Source organism: Opisthocomus hoazin, chromosome 7 (genome assembly GCF_030867145.1).
Source record: "Opisthocomus hoazin isolate bOpiHoa1 chromosome 7, bOpiHoa1.hap1, whole genome shotgun sequence".
Classification (NCBI taxonomy): Eukaryota; Metazoa; Chordata; class Aves; order Opisthocomiformes; family Opisthocomidae; genus Opisthocomus; species Opisthocomus hoazin.
The window spans coordinates 51,021,811-51,044,840 of NC_134420.1; the positions used below are offsets into that span (position 1 = coordinate 51,021,811).

At 33.8% G+C, this 23,030-nt stretch overlaps 1 protein-coding gene across 4 annotated transcripts in view; it reads right to left on the minus strand.

Annotated features, from left to right (window-relative positions):
• Positions 1-23,030, minus strand: part of CEP128 (centrosomal protein 128) — a 132,356-nt gene that overhangs the window by 51,891 nt on the left and 57,435 nt on the right. For 3 of the 4 annotated variants that reach the window (XM_075426673.1, XM_075426674.1, XM_075426672.1), the window contains exons 16-18: positions 21,906-22,082; positions 18,671-18,730; positions 16,914-17,106 (exon numbers count right to left, since the gene is read on the minus strand). In XM_075426673.1, the coding sequence (XP_075282788.1) occupies positions 16,914-17,106; positions 18,671-18,730; positions 21,906-22,082 (430 nt within the window). Of the gene's footprint in view, positions 1-16,623; positions 16,802-16,913; positions 17,107-18,670; positions 18,731-21,905; positions 22,083-23,030 lie in introns of those variants that run through there. The other variant, XM_075426675.1, reaches the window with a different exon arrangement.

Sequence of the window (23,030 nt, forward strand, 5' to 3'; positions counted from 1 at the left end):
TGTCATTTCTTGTTTTAGAAAACTATGTTGATATGTTTATGGGTATAGTGGATACACAAAAATTATGGTATGGCATATATAAATGATAAAACAGGAAATTGAATGCCACTTTCTTCAGCGCGTTCTCTGTCTTAATATCCTAGGCTTTTTTTTTGATGTTTATCATCCAAACTATATTTATGCATATCAGCAAATTTCCTTTTGGCTACATCTGAAAGGCAGCTGCATATCTTAATGCAAAAATACACAGAACTGATCTTGGACCTAACAGCTAAGGAAGGGTCAAAGATTAAGGGTATCAAGTTTTTCTGAAGTAGCTAGTACAACTCATTTGAATTGAAGTAACTGGGCAAAGTGAGGGAGGCCATCAGCTGCAAATCAGAAAGCCTTTCTAGCCAGGGACACTTGTTACTTGAGATGAGTAATTCTCTGGAGCTTTGAAGTGTATTTCCTAATCGGGCTGTTTGAAAATCAGAGCTAAATGATCCATTTGCAATGTTCACAGCAAAGGACAGCAGACAACATAAGAAGCTGACAGATACTGGTCCTGAAAATAAGTTTCCCTACCAATATCAGAAAAAAGGGAACTTTTAGCAGCTTGGGCATTTTAATAAACTGTCAGAAGGGTAAAGCACACAAAAAATTATAGCTCTGGGGGATTTAGTCTTTGATAAACACTGTAAGAAGCTTATACTTCTACTAGGTGGCCCTATGTATCACTAAGGCCCAAACAGCTTCTAAGAAAACATTCACTTCAACCAAGCATACACAGACACAGAGATCTATCTCTGTGTCTTGTTGCAAAACAGAACTTCCCCATATTTGCAGAAATTCCTCCTCTCTAACTAGACAGGCATTACAAACCACAAGATAATGCAACTAGCAGTTATACAACACCCCAACTCCCCATACGTGCTGTAGAGGAAGATGTAAGAAACAAAGCTGGCAATTATGAAGAAAGCCATTATAGTAACTCTTATTCCTAATTTTATCAGCTGTAGTTAGGCTTTGAGTTTCTTCCTTGGTGGGACAATCTTGTTGTTGTACTGTCCCACAGTAACTGACAATATACAAATGAGACTTGCCAACTCACCGACTAAACACTTTACCTTTCAGTGATATCTAAAGCTCTATTTTGAAAATTCTAATATCTAAATGCAATAACTTATTATTCCCTCCATGTAGCCACATGTCAAAATCTACAGGATAGCAATTCTAGCAAATTTTTCAGAAAAAAACATTTACTATATAAATTTGAGGAAGAAATCTCCTTTATCTTAAGACAATAGAATTTTAGGAATAGAATATTAAACATTCAAGTTAGCTATTGCTTACCGTGTATGACAGATATAAACAGAAATTGAATTCTTTTCCCCAAAACTCAATAGCAACACCAGAGTTGGTTTTCCTCTTGTGCAGTGGAGTATATGCCATTTTCAACTGACACTGGACTTTTTATTTCTGACCAATCTAATTCCTAGAGACTGATCACAACAAAACCAAATTTACATTGCTGTTTTCACTGAGTAAAAAGGTAAGAGGGTATTAGTCTCAGAATGGAGAATACATGGAGAAATGAATATCCAGTACAAGCAGTATAATGAACGTATTATAGAATTCTATTTCTTACACACAGACATTGTAAATCTTATTACAAAGTTGACAACAGCTGCAAATGATTTATGGTTTTTTTACAGACTTGATTTATGTTTTTTTTACAGACTTGCTTATCCCATTCTCCCAACACTACATAATTTCTATGGGTAGAGACATTCAATTAACATTTGGCAAAGAAGTGGCAAAATAACTCTGTCAGATTCCTAGAAAAATGCCACAGTAAATGGGAGAACACACGGTATATCCTACACACCTAATTCTTGTGCCTATTTACATCACAGTTGTATATCTGTTTAGTCTCAACAAAATACTAGGAATGGACTGAAGTTTGCAAAGATAAAATGTTTGGTATGATTTTTATGATAAATGCCTCTTATAGCACACTTTCTAAAATATATTGACAAACAGAAACCTAGAAAGTGCTTTTAATAGCTGGGGCATCACCTCCTAGGTTAGGAATTAATTCTTAATAGTGTCAGGAGCGGAGGTACCAAGCAAATAGTAAATGTGCTTCACTGAATATGCCCTTCAAGGGCATAGTTGTTATGAGACAGAAGTTAAAATATTCATTGATCTGCTCATGCCTCTTGAGATCTCTCTACAGAAAACTAGTTTCTCAGAACATGTGTTCAGTGTTGAAAATTCATACTATTTACGTAGGACTTTTTATATCCTTTAACAATCTTAATAAATGGCTAAATTTATCTTCCCTTTTGTTTTTTGTATTGCAAGAGACAAATGCAATGACAGCAAGTTAAAGCTCCTGAGCCTAAAAATAAAGATTGAAGCCCTAGCTCTACAATACTGTTTTGCACTATGAAAATATATTTCTAAACTTTTTTCAAATGGCAAGAAAATAACCAAAATGAAAAGCTGATTTTGCTTTTCAGAGACTGTTTTATGCCTCTTACTCAAAAATTTGTATCAGTTTCTGTAAATTCTGTAATTTTTTTCCCCTTTGTCTAGTCTAATTTCACTTTGCAGCAAACATTACATTTTTCTGCCAGTATATTTACTTCAAAAGTGATTTAGTCAACATAAGGACCAATGTTTTTTTTCTGTATGACAATCCACAGAATTAACAATAAAAATAAAATGCAAATCACAGAAAACTTTCAGCTTCAAAATAATCTTTGAAATTAATCATGCTATGTTTCTCTGACTATATCAAGCTTTCTTACAGCCTCTTTTCTTCCAGCCCTATTCTTTACACAACTGTGCTTCTCCTATACACTTTTGACCCTCAAAGCTCATTTCTCCCAAAGGACTAACTTTATCAATTATTGAAATTTTTTCTCATTGAATAAGAACTTGTATTGTCCCTTGTAAGTGTCTGTCCTGCTGCTGGCTTGATACGTATTTTATATACTAGCAAGCTGTACTTCGGCTGAAGGACAACAAAATTAGAACTTGTTCTGGAATAAACTCTGTTTCTCTTGGATCTTGTTTGCTCTGCTGAGACAGTGCAAACAAAGTCTTTAAAACAATTTAATTAATTAAAAAACCAGAGCTGTCTCTTACACGCCCCAGATTAAGAGCGAGAGAATAATGTCAGATGTGCAATTTACAGCCAGTCTACACATGCGCTACATCAGAAGAGAACAGAACATACCAACAAAGTTTAAGGTACAAGAGAACTGACATAAAATGGTGCAGCCATCTTGGTGATTCACATGGAGGAAGAAGCTACACAGCTTCTTACACAGCTCTGTAAAAACGCCCTGATTACACCTGGATCAGTGAACTGATACTATGATTACCAACATTTCTTCCAAACGCAGATGCAGCATGAGTGGTTCCTGGATCTGTCCAATACTATAATGGTATTACTCATGAAAGTTAGATTATTTCCAGCTAGGAAATCATCATCAACTTGCAAGTATTTAATTCCTAGTTAAGAAACAGAAATTAATTTCAAAAACTACACAAGATTAGTAGCAATAGATAAAATGCTCCAATTAAATCATATTTATTCTATAGCGTACCATTTAAGGAAATAAGAAATTCTAGCTTCGTGTACTAAAAATATTTTACATTAACTCCCATTATTATGATAACAACAGGTTAGGACATAGAAAATGCATAATCATATAGCTGAAGGACCTGAATAGTCATACCACTGATTCTCAGTCACTGTAAGGATCAAAATTTTCATCATTTAGTAGTAATAATACTGGTTTTATTGTAAATAATTCTTATCAAATCAAAAATTTCCTTCCCTATAACAAGCTTAATCTGCTGATTACAGCAAGACTGCAAAAGAATTATTTTTATTTAATCAAACTATTTTACAAATCAGAATCTGAAGTGTTTTAAGACCAGATTAAAAATAAGAGTGCACTGCATGGTAAACACGTTAGATTTTAAAATACAGTCATTTTTAAAACAGCCAAAAGAGAAACCTTAGGAGGCTTCCAGTTTTTATTCGACTCACAATGAAACCTTCCACAATGTCAGAAGTCAGCCTGGAGATGTTACACTATACATATTGTATATCAAATACACATATGAGGAAGGATAGAATATTTTGATCTTTTCAAATATGAAATATCTTTGCAATAAGTTAGAAACATTCCAACCTTAAAGGTCAGATCTTAATCCTACTCTATTGCTTGTTTCCCAGCAGCATGCGTTTCACTGTAATACATGAAAAGTCCACGGTACAATGTCATTAAACCAGTCTGTGTAGGTAAGTCTTATTGTCCAAGAACGAAGTGTTAACATTTCACCACTTTTAAGAAGAATGAGCAAGCATATAGTAGAATACTTCCGTTCCATTCTTACTTAAGAAGCCATTTTAATAATAAACATAGCCTAACATATTTATAATCCCTTTAATATACTTGAAAAGCAGAAGCTCAACAGCCTTGGAAAAAAGAAGTCCCTTCTTCCTCAAAAACAAGGATGCCATGAAGCTACGCAATGCAAACTTCCTCCAAGTTCCATCACATATCTCGTGCTTTGACAGAAGCAATGTATCTAAAACACCAAGTTTTCCGTCAATTTAAATATGCTCCTGGTAAAAACAGCAATTTGTAATACCAATTAATAACTTGATAGGGAAACTGTGGATCACCAAAGGGCTGCAAGATCATGACAGAACCCACTTGCTTCCTTAGCCTCATCCAGGCATGTATTCAAGGACTTGAAAGGCAAAAGACTCTTTGAGTTATACAGACTTTTTACCATTTCTCCTCTTGATAAATTGTAAAATAGTGATGATTACCTCAAAATACCCCCATCTCTTCTCTTAATTAACTAATACTACTGTTATTACTGCTATACTTCTTAGATTCTACATATGCATTTTTTTAATGCACCCTTAGTTGTGTTCAATGACTCAAAATAGAAAGAGAGAGACCGAAATTAAACTACTCAGTTTAACAGTTCTTCAGGCAATTAAATGCTTGTGTTGATTGACAGCATCAGACTGATCTACAAAGTCAATAATGGATTCTGTATGTTCTGAAGAAAAGTATGCTCTGTAAGCATCAACAGTAAGTTAGATTTTTGCCTTCAAAATTGTTTGAATTTTAACATTATTCTTTTAGATTATTTCCAGTTCTTAACAATCTCTTAACAGAGTAAATTAATATGGAATGAGATTGTAAAGGGGTAATAAAGCCAGGCACAAAATCTAAATTTATAATCTCACTTTTAAGCATGGATTAAATCTTTACGAAAGCTTCAAAAGAAAAATCAATCTATAAGAAGAAGAAAGATGGGCAAAATTCAAAATAATGATTCTATTCTATTGAATTCTATCCAGACTAAGCAGTACAGTCTTTGGATCTTTATTTGATAGTGTTTCAGACATTTCACCACTAAGCATTAGCTAAAAATTATAAAGCATACTTTTATAAACAGAATCCTAGGAGTGGAGTACTTTGCAGCAGGGTGCTTCCACTAGTCTCTGGAAACTATCATTGCGTCATAAGCCACCACAGTGCCTTCCCCAAGAAGTGAACCAACATTCAGCTTTTCTCTTATTTGCAAACTATATGGCTGCCTGTCCATGATACTGCCTCCTTGGCATTGTCCCACCTCAAGATGGAGATAAGAGAAACATTCTAAACTCAACCTCCTTCAGTGTCACAGCATTTCTTGATGAGGTAAAGGGGGTCAAAATACTATGCTGAAGAATATGTTTCAAAGGCACAGCTACAACTGTGCAAGAAGTGCTACTAGTCTTCATAGCATACATCACTACTGAGGGACAAAAAGTTTCTATTGCATTTTGTAAAACAGTAACTTCTTCAGTTTCTGATTCTGAAATTATAAAACAATTATTCCGGTAATTTTTAGTCTGCATTATACTCAAGACTGTGCTAAGTTAATTCTGACCTTTGCACTCTTCACTATTAAAAATGCGCTTCGTGGATCCTAAGCACTTTGCATGAGAATAAAATGCTTTCATTAGGATTTTCCATGTGATATAGTATCTTGCAAGAAATGGCGTACTGTCCACTCACTTAATTTTGCAAATGGAAATGTTTCTTCATATATACAACATTAAAACTTTCTTTGCAGAAAATGCTGTTCCTAGAGCTTCAAACTAATCAAGAAAGTAATGATTTATGGCTGAGTCATCAACAATAATTAAAGTGAAAAAGACAAATTTTTTGTCCAGGTAGCTGAAGTATGTACAACATACATTGATGCAGTATGTACGTATGCATGAATTTCATCTATATTGCAGTGAACTGATTTTCTTGGTTTTGTACTTTGTTTCTTTCTCTAATGGTAGGTATCTCAATTTACCAGATATACTAAAAACAAACAAAAAAAAAATCGACAACAAAATTATACTTAAAAGTATTAGATTTGTGAAATAATAATTGACATGATGAAAAAACTTTACATTTAAATATATGTATTATGTATCAATATATAATATATACACGTATATAATGTTGCACAAAGGTGCTGGTCAAACACTGGAAAATAAATACTGCAATATAAATGTTTGTATTTAAAAAAAAATTCTCAGAGTGGAAAGCTCATCTAGAATGAAGAAAATAGACTAAGAAATAGGAGACTAAGCTTTATCCTTATTTTTGGTTTGGTTTTTTTTTCCACATAACCAGGAGCAAGCACCTTATCTCTATGACTTAGATATTGTGTCTGTCCAGTAAGAAAACAATATTTTACAGCAACAATGTTTAATAACAGTGCTTAACAAACTGCAACTAGAGTCCTTTATAAAATAGTCTTGGGCATGATTTGCATACTTTTGCCTATGTTATGATGTTATCCTAAAGGCATAATAGAGCCAGACAAGAAAAATACTGTGACTCTCTTTGCCCGCAATAAAGAAGATTCAAATATAAGCGCCCATTATTACTAGTGGGTTTTTAATGAATTACACAGAAAGGCTTTTTATTTCGTAAAAACACTTTATAGCTTATTGTTCTAATCACTGATATTATATAAACTATATAGTTAATTTGCTTGCCTTGCTTGACTCAAAAGTCAAAAAACCTTAACAATATTTTTAATTACAAAAATCTCTAAAGCATCTAACAGTACCAATCACAGTTCCCATTTTGTAAAACCAAAACCAAGAAGACTCAGTCAAAACAGTACAGGAAACAAAGGGTGAATTGCAGATACAGCCAGTTGTTACCATGAAGATACTAATCAGAGTAATATATTCATTAAATTGATTAGAACCTAGCTATTTGTGATCTTTAAACCACTAGCATGAAAACAATGCAAACAGATTAATTAAGCACTTAGTTAATTAAATCTTTATATAGAAAAAACCCAGCTTGTTTTCCTTTTTTCAAGGATTCACTTGTAATGTCTATTCTGTAATTAAAACTATTTTGTTGTATACAGTCAACATTAAGAGTTGGTTTTACTGGTGACCGAAGCTCTTCTCAAAGTGAGAAATTCGTTGGTAGTGAAACAGAGCTTTCTCCAAATACACAATATCATTAACACTCATTTTAGGGAAAAAAAAAAGAGGGGGTTTAAATAGTATGTCAGCTGAGAGGATATAAAAGCTGTTAACATATCAATGAACTACACTGAAATACATATTTCTAATACAGCCTGACAAATCCTAGGCAAAAACATAACATTAGCTGTAATTTCAAAAGATATTTAATATATAATACAGCAATATGCAAATACTTTTTTAATTTCAAGACCTTTATTATATTAAAAATCTTAGTAAGTTTCTTTTCATTTCTGCTCAAATATCCCACATGATTCATCTGTATTTTAGACTAAAATGACTGACTATGGCAATAGGTGGGAGGACCATAAAGCCTTCGGTTCAGATTCATTTCCTGTAAGACAGAACATTAAACAGGCATCTTATCAGATATTAAAGTGTTTCCTGGGAATGTTATTTCTACTTAATGGAGACTGAGTGACAGATAGCATGTTTCTGTTATGTACTTCTCAGGAAAATTTTAAATTCAAGAGACAAGCTTTTAAGTGACTGTGTTGGTTTGGGGTTTTTTTTTAAATAGTTGTAAATCGGTGATACTGATTTGGTATGGAAACACTATATAACATGACAGCACAACAATGCCTTCCATGCTAAATCAAGGAGTTCTGATAAAGTTATACATATGCTTACAAGATTCTCTTTATTATGTAGCAGTAAAGCACTGTTACGGTATAACTGTGATTATATACACTCCTATGCTATCACTTCAACATTTGTAAAAACCAAAAAACCCAGTAGTTCTTAGAATACTAGCTCTTTAGCTTAAAGAAAAAAGTTACTACTCACAACAGGAAGAAAATATTAAATAAGAGATTCTAACTATTGAATATACTTAAATCTCCATTCCCCCAGGTTACTTTTGTTGACTTTGATTTAGTTTCCAGTATGTGTAGGTAAACCAAGAGATAAATCTAATAAATTTAGTCTCTTACTGTTAGTGTGCACTACAAACTCAGCAATTTAATGTTTAAAGGACACATTACGCTTTCTAAACTATAAATCTGTACAGAAGTCTCAGAAAAGCATTCTAAGTATGCAATTTAGAAAGAAAGGAAAAAAAAATCAAAGTCTTAAAAACATCTTAGCTACAGCCTCATCTCGTCTCTTACCTTCACTTTTTCACAGTGACAGCCATATTTTTATGAGCGTACAAAAAGATAACAGCAAACGAAAACGGTTGCATAAAATACTAGATAATTAGAGCAATGTATGTCCAGATTGATATTTCCAGTTTTCCAATACAAAAAAACCACAGGTTAAGATTTCCAAATTATTTGGGCTTATTTCCATCCCTCTAAGACTCTGAATGCAGGTTCATTTTGGCAAAGTTTAAAATAACTTAGGAGTCCTCCCTCCTCCTTCCCCCATCACATTAAAAAAAACAAACATTATTTAAAGGGCAAGAACACTATTAAGAAGAAATTAATTATTCGAATAGTAGTTATATTTCAACTTCATGCATTTTTGAAGCTTATGATCAAAAACATGTATTATGGAGAGTTTCTGTGAAACCCTTCAGATTCCTTCCTTTATGTATGCTTAAAAAGAATTTTCTCTACTTGATGTTCCCATTCACTGTTCAATAAGAGATGACCTCAAAATACCTTGTGATGTTTCTTGCTGCCACAAAAAGGACTGTGTTGCCATACAAGGACAATATGAAGTAATATACAAAAAAAAAGAAAACAAATGGGAAAGAAAGAGACAAAGCTGAAAGGACAGAACAAGGCTTAAACTTATATTCAAAACAGAGTATGTACTTCACTATTAAACATAATAGTCCATAACAGAACGATATTGCACTATTTTGATTTTCACTGGTTCCCAGTTTTCTACTTTTTCTCAGTTTGAGCAACAGAGATTGCTCGGTGTCAGTGTATTTGCACTCAATATACTGCACTATCTCCATATTTTGAACTTTTACACTTTCTGCTTTAGAGTTCTTGGCTCAAACAAAAATTGGACTTACTGGCTTTAAAAAAATAAGAGAGTAATATATTTTGGAAGGTAAGATTTTGTCAAAGCAAAATTTTAGCTACATTTGAAATCTACTTTATTTTAACAGCCTCTTTGAATCTACATTTTCCACAGCAGTTAAACAAAAAATAATCCTGACTGAACCTAACTAAAAAAAAAATCCCCCAAAATTAAAAATAAATGGATGTCTTGCTTCAGAGATCACTTACCAAAAATCTTTGTAAAATATACTTGATTTATTCTTCACAAGTGATGAAACTAGTAGCTAACGGTATGATTAACAGAAACGATACCATCACTAAAACAGCTAAAAATTAGATCTTCAAAAATTCGATTTTGTATCCTCAAATCTAAGACAATGCACAAAAAATATTTTTTGTTCTTACTTTTGATTATAATGAGTGGAATAAGAACAGAATGAATTATAAACTTAACACAAAGTATAGCTCCACAGACTTGCCCAGCATAGGTTTGTGCTTGTGACAAATGCATCCAACATAAGTCTATCCTAGCTCAGGACTAGAACCATTAACTTCTTAAGTCTTACTTAGCAGTATAATCTACACCAGAGCAATTCTAAAAATGTAATAATTTAATTGTGACCATAGAGTGCAGACACTGAGAAGTGGTACAGAATATGGCTTGCACAACCTGGGACTTTATGGAAATCAGAGCAAGGCACCCGCTCTTCTTACATCACCACAGCCTTACCAGCATCATTGCTTTATAAGAAGAACATATGTGACCTTGCCAAATACATCAGGTATTGGTTTGCTAAACAATGTTTCTTTGTTGACTATCCATGTCTTCTCTGAAGTAGCAGTATATGATCCTGCAACAACAGGACTGTGCATACTCCATGTCTCCCTGCTATACCACACCATGTCTATCTTCTATACATTTCAATATATTCCAAGAAAGATTTTCTTGGAAGAGTTGAGTTCCACAATGTACTTATACTAAGATTCCTCTCTGTACCCATTCCCAGAGTACGAGTGAGTACTAATGTAACAGAAAAATACATACTTTTGCATACAAGGTAATTATTTATTAAAGCATTTAAAATCTGTTACCTAAACCCACATATTCTTAACCACTTCGATTAAACAATTATGACAAAATTACAATAACCATAATATTTTAAGGGGGTTTAATAAATACCAAAGACTGCTAAAGCTTAAAGTTGCTTGTTCTTTTAATCAGCTACTGTAACTGTACTATATATACACAGGATTAGCTGTCTTCAGAACTAAATTCAAGATTATTAATACTCTGGCACACTGACAAATATGGCCAAAGCTAGTGAAATCTCACAAACACAAAGATGGAAAGATCCAGAAAGGAACATACATAGGTAAATAAGGCCAAGGCCTGAGCTCAGCAGTCAATGTTATTCACCTAGTTAATACACATTTTTGAAAAAAACATCGTATGTTCCAAGCTAATAGCTCCCAAGCAGCTGAAGCTATCCTTCTGAGCTAAGGCTGGCAAAATAAAATGCTAAAAATATTCATGATTAGATATTAAGAATGCAGACATACACCAAAGAGAAAAAAACACACTAATATTTATGCATGAGATAGAGTTTGATTACAAAATTTAGAGGGAGTGGACATGGTAAAAGATTTAACGGGTTTGCTATGAATGGAAATGTTTTCCCTGCGGAAAATAAAAATTAAATTGTAGCAAGCATCTTAACAATATTTTCCAAAAATGATGATATTCTACTTTTGATGAACAGACAGAGCTGATACTTTCTTTTTACTAAACCAATAAGCAACTAAAGCAAATTGGTCTGTAAGACCAATGGGTGCTCCCAGGACCAAATATAGACTGATTTCTATGATAAGCTTTCAGACTATCCAATCTGGCTAGACCATATAAAATTGGATAAATAAAAGAAAGAAATTCGGGCCAAGCCTTGGGTGCAATTCAGGAAGATGGTATTTTTCCTACATTTAAACATATCTCTGTAATAAGATCCTTGTCATTTGAATTAAATTTGAAACGTATCTGTAAGAACACCTCTGCATGCTCAGTGATTCCAAAGTGCAAACGAAACTCAGCTGAGAAATTAATTTATACCTTTTCTTTCCTCAGACCTTGTCCACTAAAATATCGAATACTTAGTGCAATGCTATTAAAATAAATTTGATTATGAGATCAAAATCATTTCAAGAGGAGAAATCTAGGAAATTTTTATTTTTATCTAAGTTGTTACTTACCAAAATATTCCTTTGTGTGGCATACTAAATAAATAACTTGTCAAGTAGTGAACTGTATGCAAAGTACAAATCTGTAAACGTGGAATCAGAAGCCACATCCTCTTCAGTTCTTAGGTATTTAAACATATTGCTAGCCTTCTGAATTTCTTGATTCTCCAGGATGGTATGCTTATCAAGATGGGAAGAAAACCCCAGCCAATCCTGATGCATCATTGGAGAGCTATGAAGCTTCTGCTACCCTGTAAACAATCCTGAAACTCTATACTACATTACTGTATTTTCCTTCATTCACTATTCTCTCATTCATGAATCTTTAGAATCCTAGAATCCCAGGTTGGAAGGGACCTCAGTGATCAATGTCATTGGTAAGCTTTATGTTAGCTTACTTCTGTTTGTTGAAATTGTACCACACAGACAGCCAGTTTACCACCACAGGGAGGACTGTGATAAAGGTAACACTTCTCAAGAAATTCATAAGGAGGATCCAAAAGCCTACAATACCGTAGATATTTACAAATGTTTCAGTCAAGAAGGGAAGAGGCAAAAAATTACATAGTTAAGAGTATCAGTAGATGTATTTAAGCTTATATAACATCCTGAAACATGTTTGCCAATAAAGCAGTTACAATATTAATCCTACCTACTTCTGATGTGTCCACAATAAATCTCTATTCTTTCCCCCCTAAAAAACATGAATGAACTATAATATCACATCCATTGAAAGAAATTAAAGAATTAATTTCTCGAGAATACAATTTCTCTGTCTTGTTTTTATAATCTCTGATTTATGAAAACTTAAATTAATGGAGTATTTTTAGACTACATTAAGTACTCAGACAACTGGTTTGTGTTGGTGGGGACAGTCAACCACATCCATGGATTTTCACAGAATCAGTCTTTCTGATAAAATGTTCCATCCAAAATCTCCATCATTCCAAATGCAGCAGAAAATATTTTCACTCATTTGCATCAAATCTGACTGAAAATCCATTTTATTAAGCAACACTGTCTAGTATATTTTGATGTTAAAAAAAATAAGAGTGAAGAGTCTTTTTATCAATTAGAGTAAATCCATTCTGTGATTCATTTGCATTATTCCTGCACCTGGGTTTTGCCCGTAATTTCATTACTGAGCATCTTAGTATTCTGTAAGTACTTCTCCCATTTTTCATCTTTAAGTTACAAAAGCCAACCACCATTCTGTGTCCTTATTTTAAATTTTCTGTCATTTTGATACATTGCTTTCTCCTTTTGGTTTAACACCTTTTTTATGCTATTAGCTGTGTTTCCTTTTTTCCTTTGGGAAAGTAGCTTTTCCAGTTTTCATGTCCAAGTCATTTATACATTAAATTATTCACATGTTTACATTCTACTAGTTGCATCATAATTAAACCTCGGCTTTTCATTCAGCATGTAAGAGTATTTGTCCAAGAAATGTAAATAGCCATATTTTGTCTTGCAACATTTTTTTTTTTTTTTAATAAAAAGCCCTTTATAAACATTTACATGTATCACTTCATGAATAATAGTACTCGGAACTCACGCTAACAGACATGCATTCTATTATTCCTCTACAGTCTACCAACTTACAAAAAATAACTGACTTGGTGTAATGAAGGCCATAGTTTTCAAATTTAAAAGAACAATCTATGTTGACAGGACTGTGAAACAAGCCAATTAAATTCACATGTAGATTGTAAGTCCATTATTCTTGCGTACATTGTCACATGAACTGTCACTTAATTCAGTGGCACAGGAAAATAGTATTGAATACCAAGTCAACCTGCCTATTTCTTAGTGAATTAATAAAAAGATCTCAAAACTTTATCTGATGTTTGTGAACATTATGAATTTCTGATTCCGGCTTCAAAATCAAAATTGATATAAAAACTGGTAAAAATAAATAATACATAAAATTTCCTTCCTTGGCATCAGGTAAATGAAATTAAATGATCCCAACGCTATTCCACTTTCTCTGTGTACCAACAAAGCCACCAAATTGTCTAAGGCTCCAAGTTCTATTATCATATTCCTGCTCTTCTTACTAAGCTCGCTCATGAAGAAAACTGAGTCCACAGACGAACATCCATGAAACAGTACTAACTACCCCTTTCAATAGCTACCCCTTTGTTACTCAGAGTAGCACATTCCTTACTCCAGTTTACACTTATTATGTTTAACCATCATGTTTATATTAGTCACTTCCTACATAGTCCCACATTAAATGCTATACAGACAACAGCCATACTACGTCTTCAGTTACATCTGTCAGGTTTGGTAACTACCAGCTATCTTATCAAATGAATGAAATACTAGGAAGTTTGGCTCAGATTACCTGTGGTAGATCTCAGTTGTATTTTATTTCCCTGTCTCTAATTATTCATTCAGCAAGTGTTCATTCTAAAGTCTTGAATGCTGTTAAGAGTAGAGGACCTGCTGCTGGAGGGCCTGTGACATCACAGCAGCTAAAGCTAAATAAATACACTGCTATTGGGTCAAATCACAATAACTTTATCTGTATCCACAAAACCTGTTGACTATCAGATCTAATAAATTGAATATGTTTAAGTGAATCATAAATTTGCACACATAAAAACTATGCTTAATGGTGCACACAATTAATAGGCTTTGTAAATGCAAGTACCTGCTTGGTATATATGTAAATGCAATACCTGCTTTCTACCTCCAAAAATTAAAAAAAAATAACACACAACAAAACAAGAAGCAAAAAAACCCACTAAACCAAGAAAACCTCCCACCACCTTACATGACTAGCTTTCAAATTATATCTCATTAAAAAAGGTAGAGTGTGAAGAGCCAATAAGGTGCTCTGTAGTTACCTATGAACACCGTATTTCACTATAAAACCATAAACTCCTTTACCATTAATTATTTCAATCAGAAATACAAAAAAAAATTAATCTTTTATGGATACTTTTAAGTGAAGACAGCAAGGAGAACGTTTTGGGAAAATCCACCAGCAGTATGTGAGGGCTGCCCAGAGAAGCTGTGGACGACGCATTCCTAGAAGTGTTCGAGGTCAGGTTGGACGGGGCTTTGAGCAACCTGATCTGGTGGAAGGTGTCCCTGCCCATGGCAGAGGGGTTGGAAATAGATGATCTATACAGTCCCTTCCAACCCAAACCATTCTGATTCAACTCCTGCTATATTCATAGCTATGTGGCTCTGGATCCTCACCGTGTGCATGTATCCTAGCCCCAGGCCTTAAACCTAACACTGGCCTGCATTGTTGGCATCCTGTTAAATTTTCGTAAGTCCTGTTTCCCATCCTATATTTGGTGGAATTTTAAAGCATATTACTATTTGGTGTCACACAACAGTTACACTGTTGTTAAAATGTTTTTATTTCCTTTTTTACCTACTTTTAACCAGCATCTGCATCTAGAAGCAGGCAGAAGAGAACATCATTTACTTAGAATTACAGAAATTGTAATATGTCAAGTAACATATAGAACTAAGCATATTTGTATGGAACAAAGAAGCAGTCCTTATAAATACAAGGTATGAGCTTAAATACTAATGCTCAGTGAATAGAATTACTTTTTACCACTCTCTTCCGTTTAATAATTTCACATGATAACTTTGCCTATAGCTTCAAATTTAAATGCAGGCTGTGAATTTTTCCACAAAGCCTAAATCAAATTAGATACAGTAGAATTAAAAACTAAATAAGGTTTGCTTTATTTCCTATGCACTTAAATTTAAAAAAGCAAATAAGGCCTCAGGGAGATCATCTTAGCAGATAATTATTCAATTAAAGACGACTAAAACACTATTAATATTATATCAGGGTCTTGGTGCTATCACTTTAAACAAATGAAGGATAACAATAGAAACATTCAAGCTTGAAAGATCAAAGCATGTTCTCTTTCAAAGTTCTTCACAAGTGGAGGAAGAAAATCTTGACAGGATCTTACTATTCTTGTAAAGCAAATAACCTGCATTGTTATATAAAATATTTACAAGAATGCTTTTATTTGTCATTGCTATTGTTGCTTTGCTATTGTTTTATTTTTGTTACAATATTTCACAAAACATTTTCAATAATAATTAAGTCAGCTACCAGAAGCTATAACTACACTTACTTCAAAGTTTACTCTCATCTAATCTGAGTCTACGTCAGTCTAAATACAAAATGAGTACTAACAAAATGATTAAAAACTACTTATCCTGTCTGACAAAAAAATTAGTCCATCATTATCAGTATTGAGTCCTGAACGAAAGACAGAACAAAGTTTTTACAGAAAACACAAGAAAAGAAGACCTGAGAGGTGACGCCTTCTTTCTGAAACTCAGGCAATAGAACACAATGAAAGATCATACCATGACAGTCAGGTATGCAAATAGTAGTCTAACATATTATATAAAAAGAGGCAAACCAGATAACAAGTCAGCCCTATTTATAGACTATATCAACCCATAAGGCACATTATTAGCTCTCAAAGTTTACTTATGTGCAAGTTTTCAGTAGAAGCAATTTATTCTCCTCCAGAGGTCAGGTTAGCACCAGCCATTTACATAGATGTCAAAATACAGTCACCTCACATTGTAGCCTTCCATTTTTTTCAATCTTAGTCAGATCTTCCAACAAAATATTATATGAAGAAGTGGCACCAAAGAATCTATTTCAGTATGGAAATTCTGATCTCTGGACCCTGTGACAATTAGCCTGTTTTCTCAGTGATCACTTTCATGCACTGGCTTCATATCTTTTTTCTTTCATCACATTCCTTCTAGCTCTGCCTGTTCAGATTCCCAGCTATCCACATTCTCCTGATGCGTTCAGAAACTTGCATGCACAGGAGAAGTAATATTCTCAAAACATTCAGTGTGGGTCTTGAGATAATGTTAAACCTTGACACGAAGAATTAACCTCATAGAACATTTCCTCCCTTCTCTCTTCTCATACAAAAACTTCTGGCTCCAGTTCCTTTGGTTACAGAATCCTCAACACCAGCTATATTGCGTTTTTTATCCTACCTTTATTGGACAATGATACCTAGGGACAGAAAGTTGATGAAATACATCTGAATGTGCCATAGTAATTATAGTTAGTAGAATTTTAAAAGTCTTTCTCCCTTTTATTAACAAAAATGGATTCAGCAACATACCTCTTTTTTCTCTGTGAACTTCTTCCAGAAGTTTTTCCTGCTTTTTTATCTGTTTCAAGAGAGACTGATGTTCAGCTTCCTTCATCTGTGTAAACTGCTTGAGCTGTTCTCGGCTCTGCATTAAGTAGCATCGCAGCCTTTTTTCCTTACTTTCTCTCTCCTTCACCTCCTCGCACAGCCACTGAAGCTTAGTCTACATTAAAAAAAAAAATGGGACAATAAAAAGTAAAGAATTCTAATGAAAATAAGAGGATATAAATGTTAACTGATCAAATTATCTTTGGAGTCACAGATTACTCATTTGTACCTATTACTGAATACTGACGTTCAGATATATTAAGAGGACATGTTGACTTTCAGAGAGTCACAAAAGACAGATATATTTTGGCTGATAATTCTATGTGAAGAAGCAATACATAGTTTTGTTTTGTTTTTTTTTTTTTTCAATCAGGAGTATGAATTTCCTAGGGTAGGTATGGAAATTCACATTGAATTGGTGCATACATGGACACTAAGTGATACTCCTTCCTTTCAGAATACCTTTCTCTCTATTTTGTGTTGACGGAATTTAAAGCATTTATCTATTCTAAAAAAAGTGGCCTCAATCCCTTCTGGTTAGCAAAAGCTAATATTTAAAGCTCATGAAGAAGAAAAAGAAAAGAGAGCTCAAAGATAAAATAGGTCATGGTTAGAACAGTAAATGTAGACATGGCAAAAGAGAATATTTTCACTGCCTATTTAAAATGCAAGAAAAAAAGGCATTTTAAGTAGTCATTCATTCTAGATTTCCCCCTAGTAGCTAAAGAAGCTTAGGTGAGAAGTGTATGCAAATAATTATTAGCTGCTCTTTGAAAGGTCTTTTTAATAATATGTCAGCGTTACTTTTTTAAAATAAAGAAAATCCTGCATAGCATCTGTCCTTTGATTCCGATCTTATCTCTGCCATCTGTAGTGGCAGTCTCTCTTGGTCTACAAGTCTTACATAGACCATACATCATCGAATAACCTTCAACTATCTTACATGAAAACAGTTGCAAATTTTACTAAAGTCAGTTCTGCTGTCGCTTTGACCTTTTTACACAAAACAAAAAAAAAAAAGCATGTATTCTACAGTTTCTCATAATCCACTTTGATCATAAGAAACTTAATCCTAGAAGATATTGGATAAGAAATGTGTTTGTGTGTGCGAGCTGGGGGAGCAGGAGGAAAGCTGCAAAATGAAAGGCAAGGGTTGTAAGATATCAGGCATCACACTGAAGTTTTCAAGCATGTGTGCACCCACATTACAGGATTCAAAAGCTTCAGACAAAGGGGGAAGGTAAACAGCTCATTTTCCAAGGATCCAATCTAATATCCTTTAGATTTAATAAATAACAGTCTTATTTAAAATAATTTATTGCTGTGTTAGAAACCTGTGAGAGAAACTTTACCTGCTGACTACATTCTTATGTTTTTCTTGTCTGAAAATAATTGAACCAGATCTAAAGGCTATCACTGCAATTACTTGAATTAATTTTTTTGTAAAAACAGCATTGCTATTTATTTTGCTATAGAGACACCTATTTGTTGTTGATAGCAAAATTTGTAAAATTATTCCATCAGTTGAAACAACAGTCTTGGAATATAAGAATTGTTGCCAAAGGAATGCTTTTGTATTTTTCCTATTCCCCTTTAAGTGCCTTTTCAAGCACACTTTCAATTGAATGATAAGTGTTGGATATTAGCTTATTCAGTAAAATTTCAGTAAAATTTATTACCTTTGTTTCTGCTAACCAGCGATGAGGATCATTCAGCACCGTTGGTGTAAGTGATATTGCCTACACAATAGTAGGGGAGAAAGAAACAGGCATAAAAATGGGAATCAGACACAGAAAGTCTTTCCTGCTTACTGAAAAATGATCAAATAAATATTGTTTGCTAAAAATCCAGCTCGGAAATCATATCTGTAAATGGCTTAACGGATCTATTTAACCATAAATTAGTCACATTTAAAAGTAAATTATGCAAACTCGCTGATGGTGCAATTTAAGTTGTAAAGAAAGTTGTCGTATTCTGAATCTGTATAGTTTTCTCCTAAGAATCACTACAATGATGTGTTTCAAACATTCCCAGAACACAGCTCTGCATCAAGGTTTATATTGTCAGTCTGAAACTGTAAGTTCTTTTTTGAAAATATCATAATATTTTCAAATAATACAATCAGCCTCTACTTTAAAATGACTATTTCTTAAGAAAAGGCCAACTTCAAAGTCATTCAACTGTAGTTTCCTCCATTTTGCAGAACAATAGTGGCTGCACATAAACCAGAAGTACCATAACCAATGGTTGCTAGTCGTTGATCTGTTATCATTGTATTTACAGAAATGCTATGTGCAACATAAATGTCCTATCAAATAGTAAAAGAGGACAAAGCTCCAAAATCTTTAAACTATGCTTCATGATGATGGTCCTCGTGTTTTCATGAAAAAGACAAATCACCTGCTTTGAATATTTGATAAGCATAAAAAGAAAATTGTAAACTTCACTAAGTGGATAAAAACAAGATAAACTTGTGCTGGAATTCTCCATTAACACTTCGCACAAAGAGAAAACGTGATATGCCTTTTTGTCTGCATTCAAACTGAACTATGTTAAACTTTTTTAATTGGTACTTCTATACATGTTTTTTAGATTACTTATTAAAAAGGTAGTAATAATGGATTTTTATTTTTCCCACTTTATGAGTTGATACAAAAGGAGAAAAAAAAAGTCTCATACACAGCACTCTCAACTGAAATCCATTTAAAATCAAGTAAACTATTACCCTTATGTCCAGCTCACCCTTTATCTCATGTGGTCCTATCCCATGACTACTACATTGTGCCTTTCTGCAATGTAAAAGGGGGGGGGGGTGGTGTTTGTTTTTAATTTATCACATTTTGCAATTCAGTGAGTCTTTATGTACTTCTAGTCCTGGTCCAATGATTTTTATAACTAGTGTATTTCTTTAAGACATATTTATACAGGCTTTATTAACTACACTAAGACCAAAGTTGCTTAAACAGCACCATCTAATTACATACTTACATATGTTTTACATGACAATTATCACCACATAACACAGCTGAAAAGAAATGCTTTAGTAGACACGTTGACCATGACTTCATAAAGCAATGCATAACAAAGTTGTGACTTCCATGGCAGCAAACCTCATTCTGTGCAACCACATTCAAAGGCAGCAGTATTCAATTTATAGTTTAAGCACGACTGGTGTAGCCATTGCAAGCATAAGATTTCTTGTAACAAAATACTGATGGGAAAAATAAATCTGAACAATGCATGTGGAATTCTTTGCTTAGAACACCAATATCCAGTGATTATAAAAAATCCAGTAGATTTTTCATCAGGGAAGATTAAGCTTGGTATTTAAGTTTTCTGAATACAGTATTTATCCATTAAATTCCTCATTGCTCACCTCAGTTGCAGTGGCAACTTCTGCTTGAAGTAAAGAACTTGTCTGAAACCTTTTAGAAACCTTGGCAATACCTAAAGTACTAGGTAGAGGAATGATATAACAAAGGAAACTTCTTATCTTTTAAAAAAAAAAAAAAACATTCAGAGCAGGCACCACAAAACTATGTAACATTTGTTTTCAAATTAACTGTCCTTTCAAATTTCAGATTCAAATCTGGTTTAAGTTTGCCCGTGGTAAACAGTTTAAGGGGATAAATAAGGACAATTGTCAAAACAGGAATCAGTAAAACTTCATCCAGAAGACAGAAACTCCGCAGAAGGTGGGAAGCAAGTCCAAGAAGGCATGGTTAGATTATCAAGAATCTGGCAACTACAGCAGTCAAAGATACTTAATTAAAAAAGACTTATCTGCAAGGATACAGAGGAGAAAGCTTGTTTGTCAAATACATTTTCTAAAAATTCTCATCTGTTTGTGTGCTACAACATCCCAACTCCATAGGTAAGTGGAGAAAAAGGCACAACCATACATAAGGCTGAAATTAAGTGACTTCTCTCCACGCCTTCAAACAAAACAGGTGAGGAGAAAAACTTAAAATAGAAAACAAAACAAAGTATTAAAAATATAATTAATTTTTTGTGTCAATTCTGAAAAATTTCTATTTCAAAAGCAGCCCAGCCCAGTTGAGTGACCACAGACTGCAGAGCAGAACGCATGCTCTGTTTAAACAGCAAGACAAAAGGCAGCCGTGGTTACAGCTAAGGCTGAAAAGGTCAAGCACTTGTGATGTAAGCACCCATAATGCCAGTGAGTATGGCGACAAGCTGAGCTGGACTGGGTGTTTTTGTTTCTCAGCTGTGTACAATGTCAGTTAAGAGGATTAGTCATGGAGAATCATCTGGAGGAAGGAAAAGAGGGTTCTGTCCCTGGCGAGCAAATAAGAATGCTCAGGAAAAAAGCTAATGGGAGTTAAAGGTTGCAGAAGTAGTAAAAGAGTGAAAAAGTTACAGTAAGCTACAAGTTTCCCAAAACTTTGAGTCCGAGTTTTCTGGATACAAGGATCTGCTCCACGGAAGGGGAGGTTGTAAACTCTCTTCACTTTCAGCCCTTATTTCTCTACTTAAAATACAAAGGATCTAAATGAATTTTTAATAAAACCTTTCTTCCCCCCCCTGCAATTTTAAAAGCCTTTTAGTTCTTTCTTGTGGATTTTCCATCTCTAAGGAGCTGGCCTAGGAAAACCTGCCTCAAAATTGTGACTGATGTAAGGTACTTTCACACAAGCAAACAAAAGAACAATTTCTCACAAAAAAAAAATAACAAAAGAAAGCAGTAATGACTAACGCATGGGCAGATCTTTATAGTATCCCATTCTAGTACCTAGCAATGTGCATCTGTACCAGCTAAATATCCATAATCCTATTGTCCATAAATTATCTATACCAATTAAGTGATGGGTAACAACAATGCATACAAATTCTGCTACAAATATTTATTAAGAAAATAACAAAATCTGCAGCATACTTAAAACTTAGAATTACTTTGAATTTCTCCATAGAGTCCCGAGAAAAAATTTCACAAGCAGCATCAATTTCACTTCCTATCAAGGTGAGAATGGATTCCTGTTCCATTTCTAAGTGACGCAGCTGATCCTTAAACTGCAGTCTGGCCTCATCCATCCTTCTCAAATGATCTTCTTCATTGTTGATCTGTTTATCCTGGAGTGAAAGAGGAAAAACAAAACAAAGAGAAATTATTGCATTAATAACATAACATACATCATTAGCAATATATCTTCCAATCTTATAATCACTCCATACTCACTCGTGCACTGAATTCAGTTCCTTGCCATGGAAAATAATATCTTTTAATAGTACTCGCAAGTTCCCCTCTTGATTCTCCTTATTCTCCTGTAAATCAGTTCTGAAGAAACTGCTACCAAATCCAAACCCAATAATCACAGAGCCTATTTTCAGAGTCAAAACCAGACATGCTATTCTAAATCTGTTTTCCACAAGCAGAAAGAGAGCCCACAACAAATATTCCCTTTAGTATCTTTTGCCCTGAACCAGTTACAGACATCTAAACTCTGTCATCACAAAAACAGATCCCTAAAGAAAACCTCTAATGACAGTTTGGTCTCAAAAGAAAAGTATTCAAAGAATACCTCACATGACAGTGACTGGCACTGAGGAAAGCATTCAGTGTCAGAAAGATCATTAAATAAGTTCAATTCAAAAGAAAGCCATTCGATTTTAAGCTCAACACCTAAGTGATATTGTGTACCTCATTCATAACAACAAAATAGGAGTTGAAAAGTAAATTGAAAAACCTGAAAAGCCATGAAGGATCTACAATACCTGTGGGTCTCTTATTGGATTTAAATAGTTCGAAAATATTGAGCTAATAAAGAATTATCTGATGAGTATTCAGCAGTCCACCTGAAATGAATGAACAAATCTCTTGTACCATGTTAATATAAATGCCTATACCAAAAAATTTCTTTTCACAAGGATGAGAAAATACTAAAATGACATAGAACAAGAACATTCCAGCTAGAGGCTAAAATATCAATTTTTTTAAAATAAGGATATCATGAAAAATTTATAGGTGATTTCCTGCAAGATGCACACATTTTTTGTTTGTTTTCATGGACTTTAATTCAG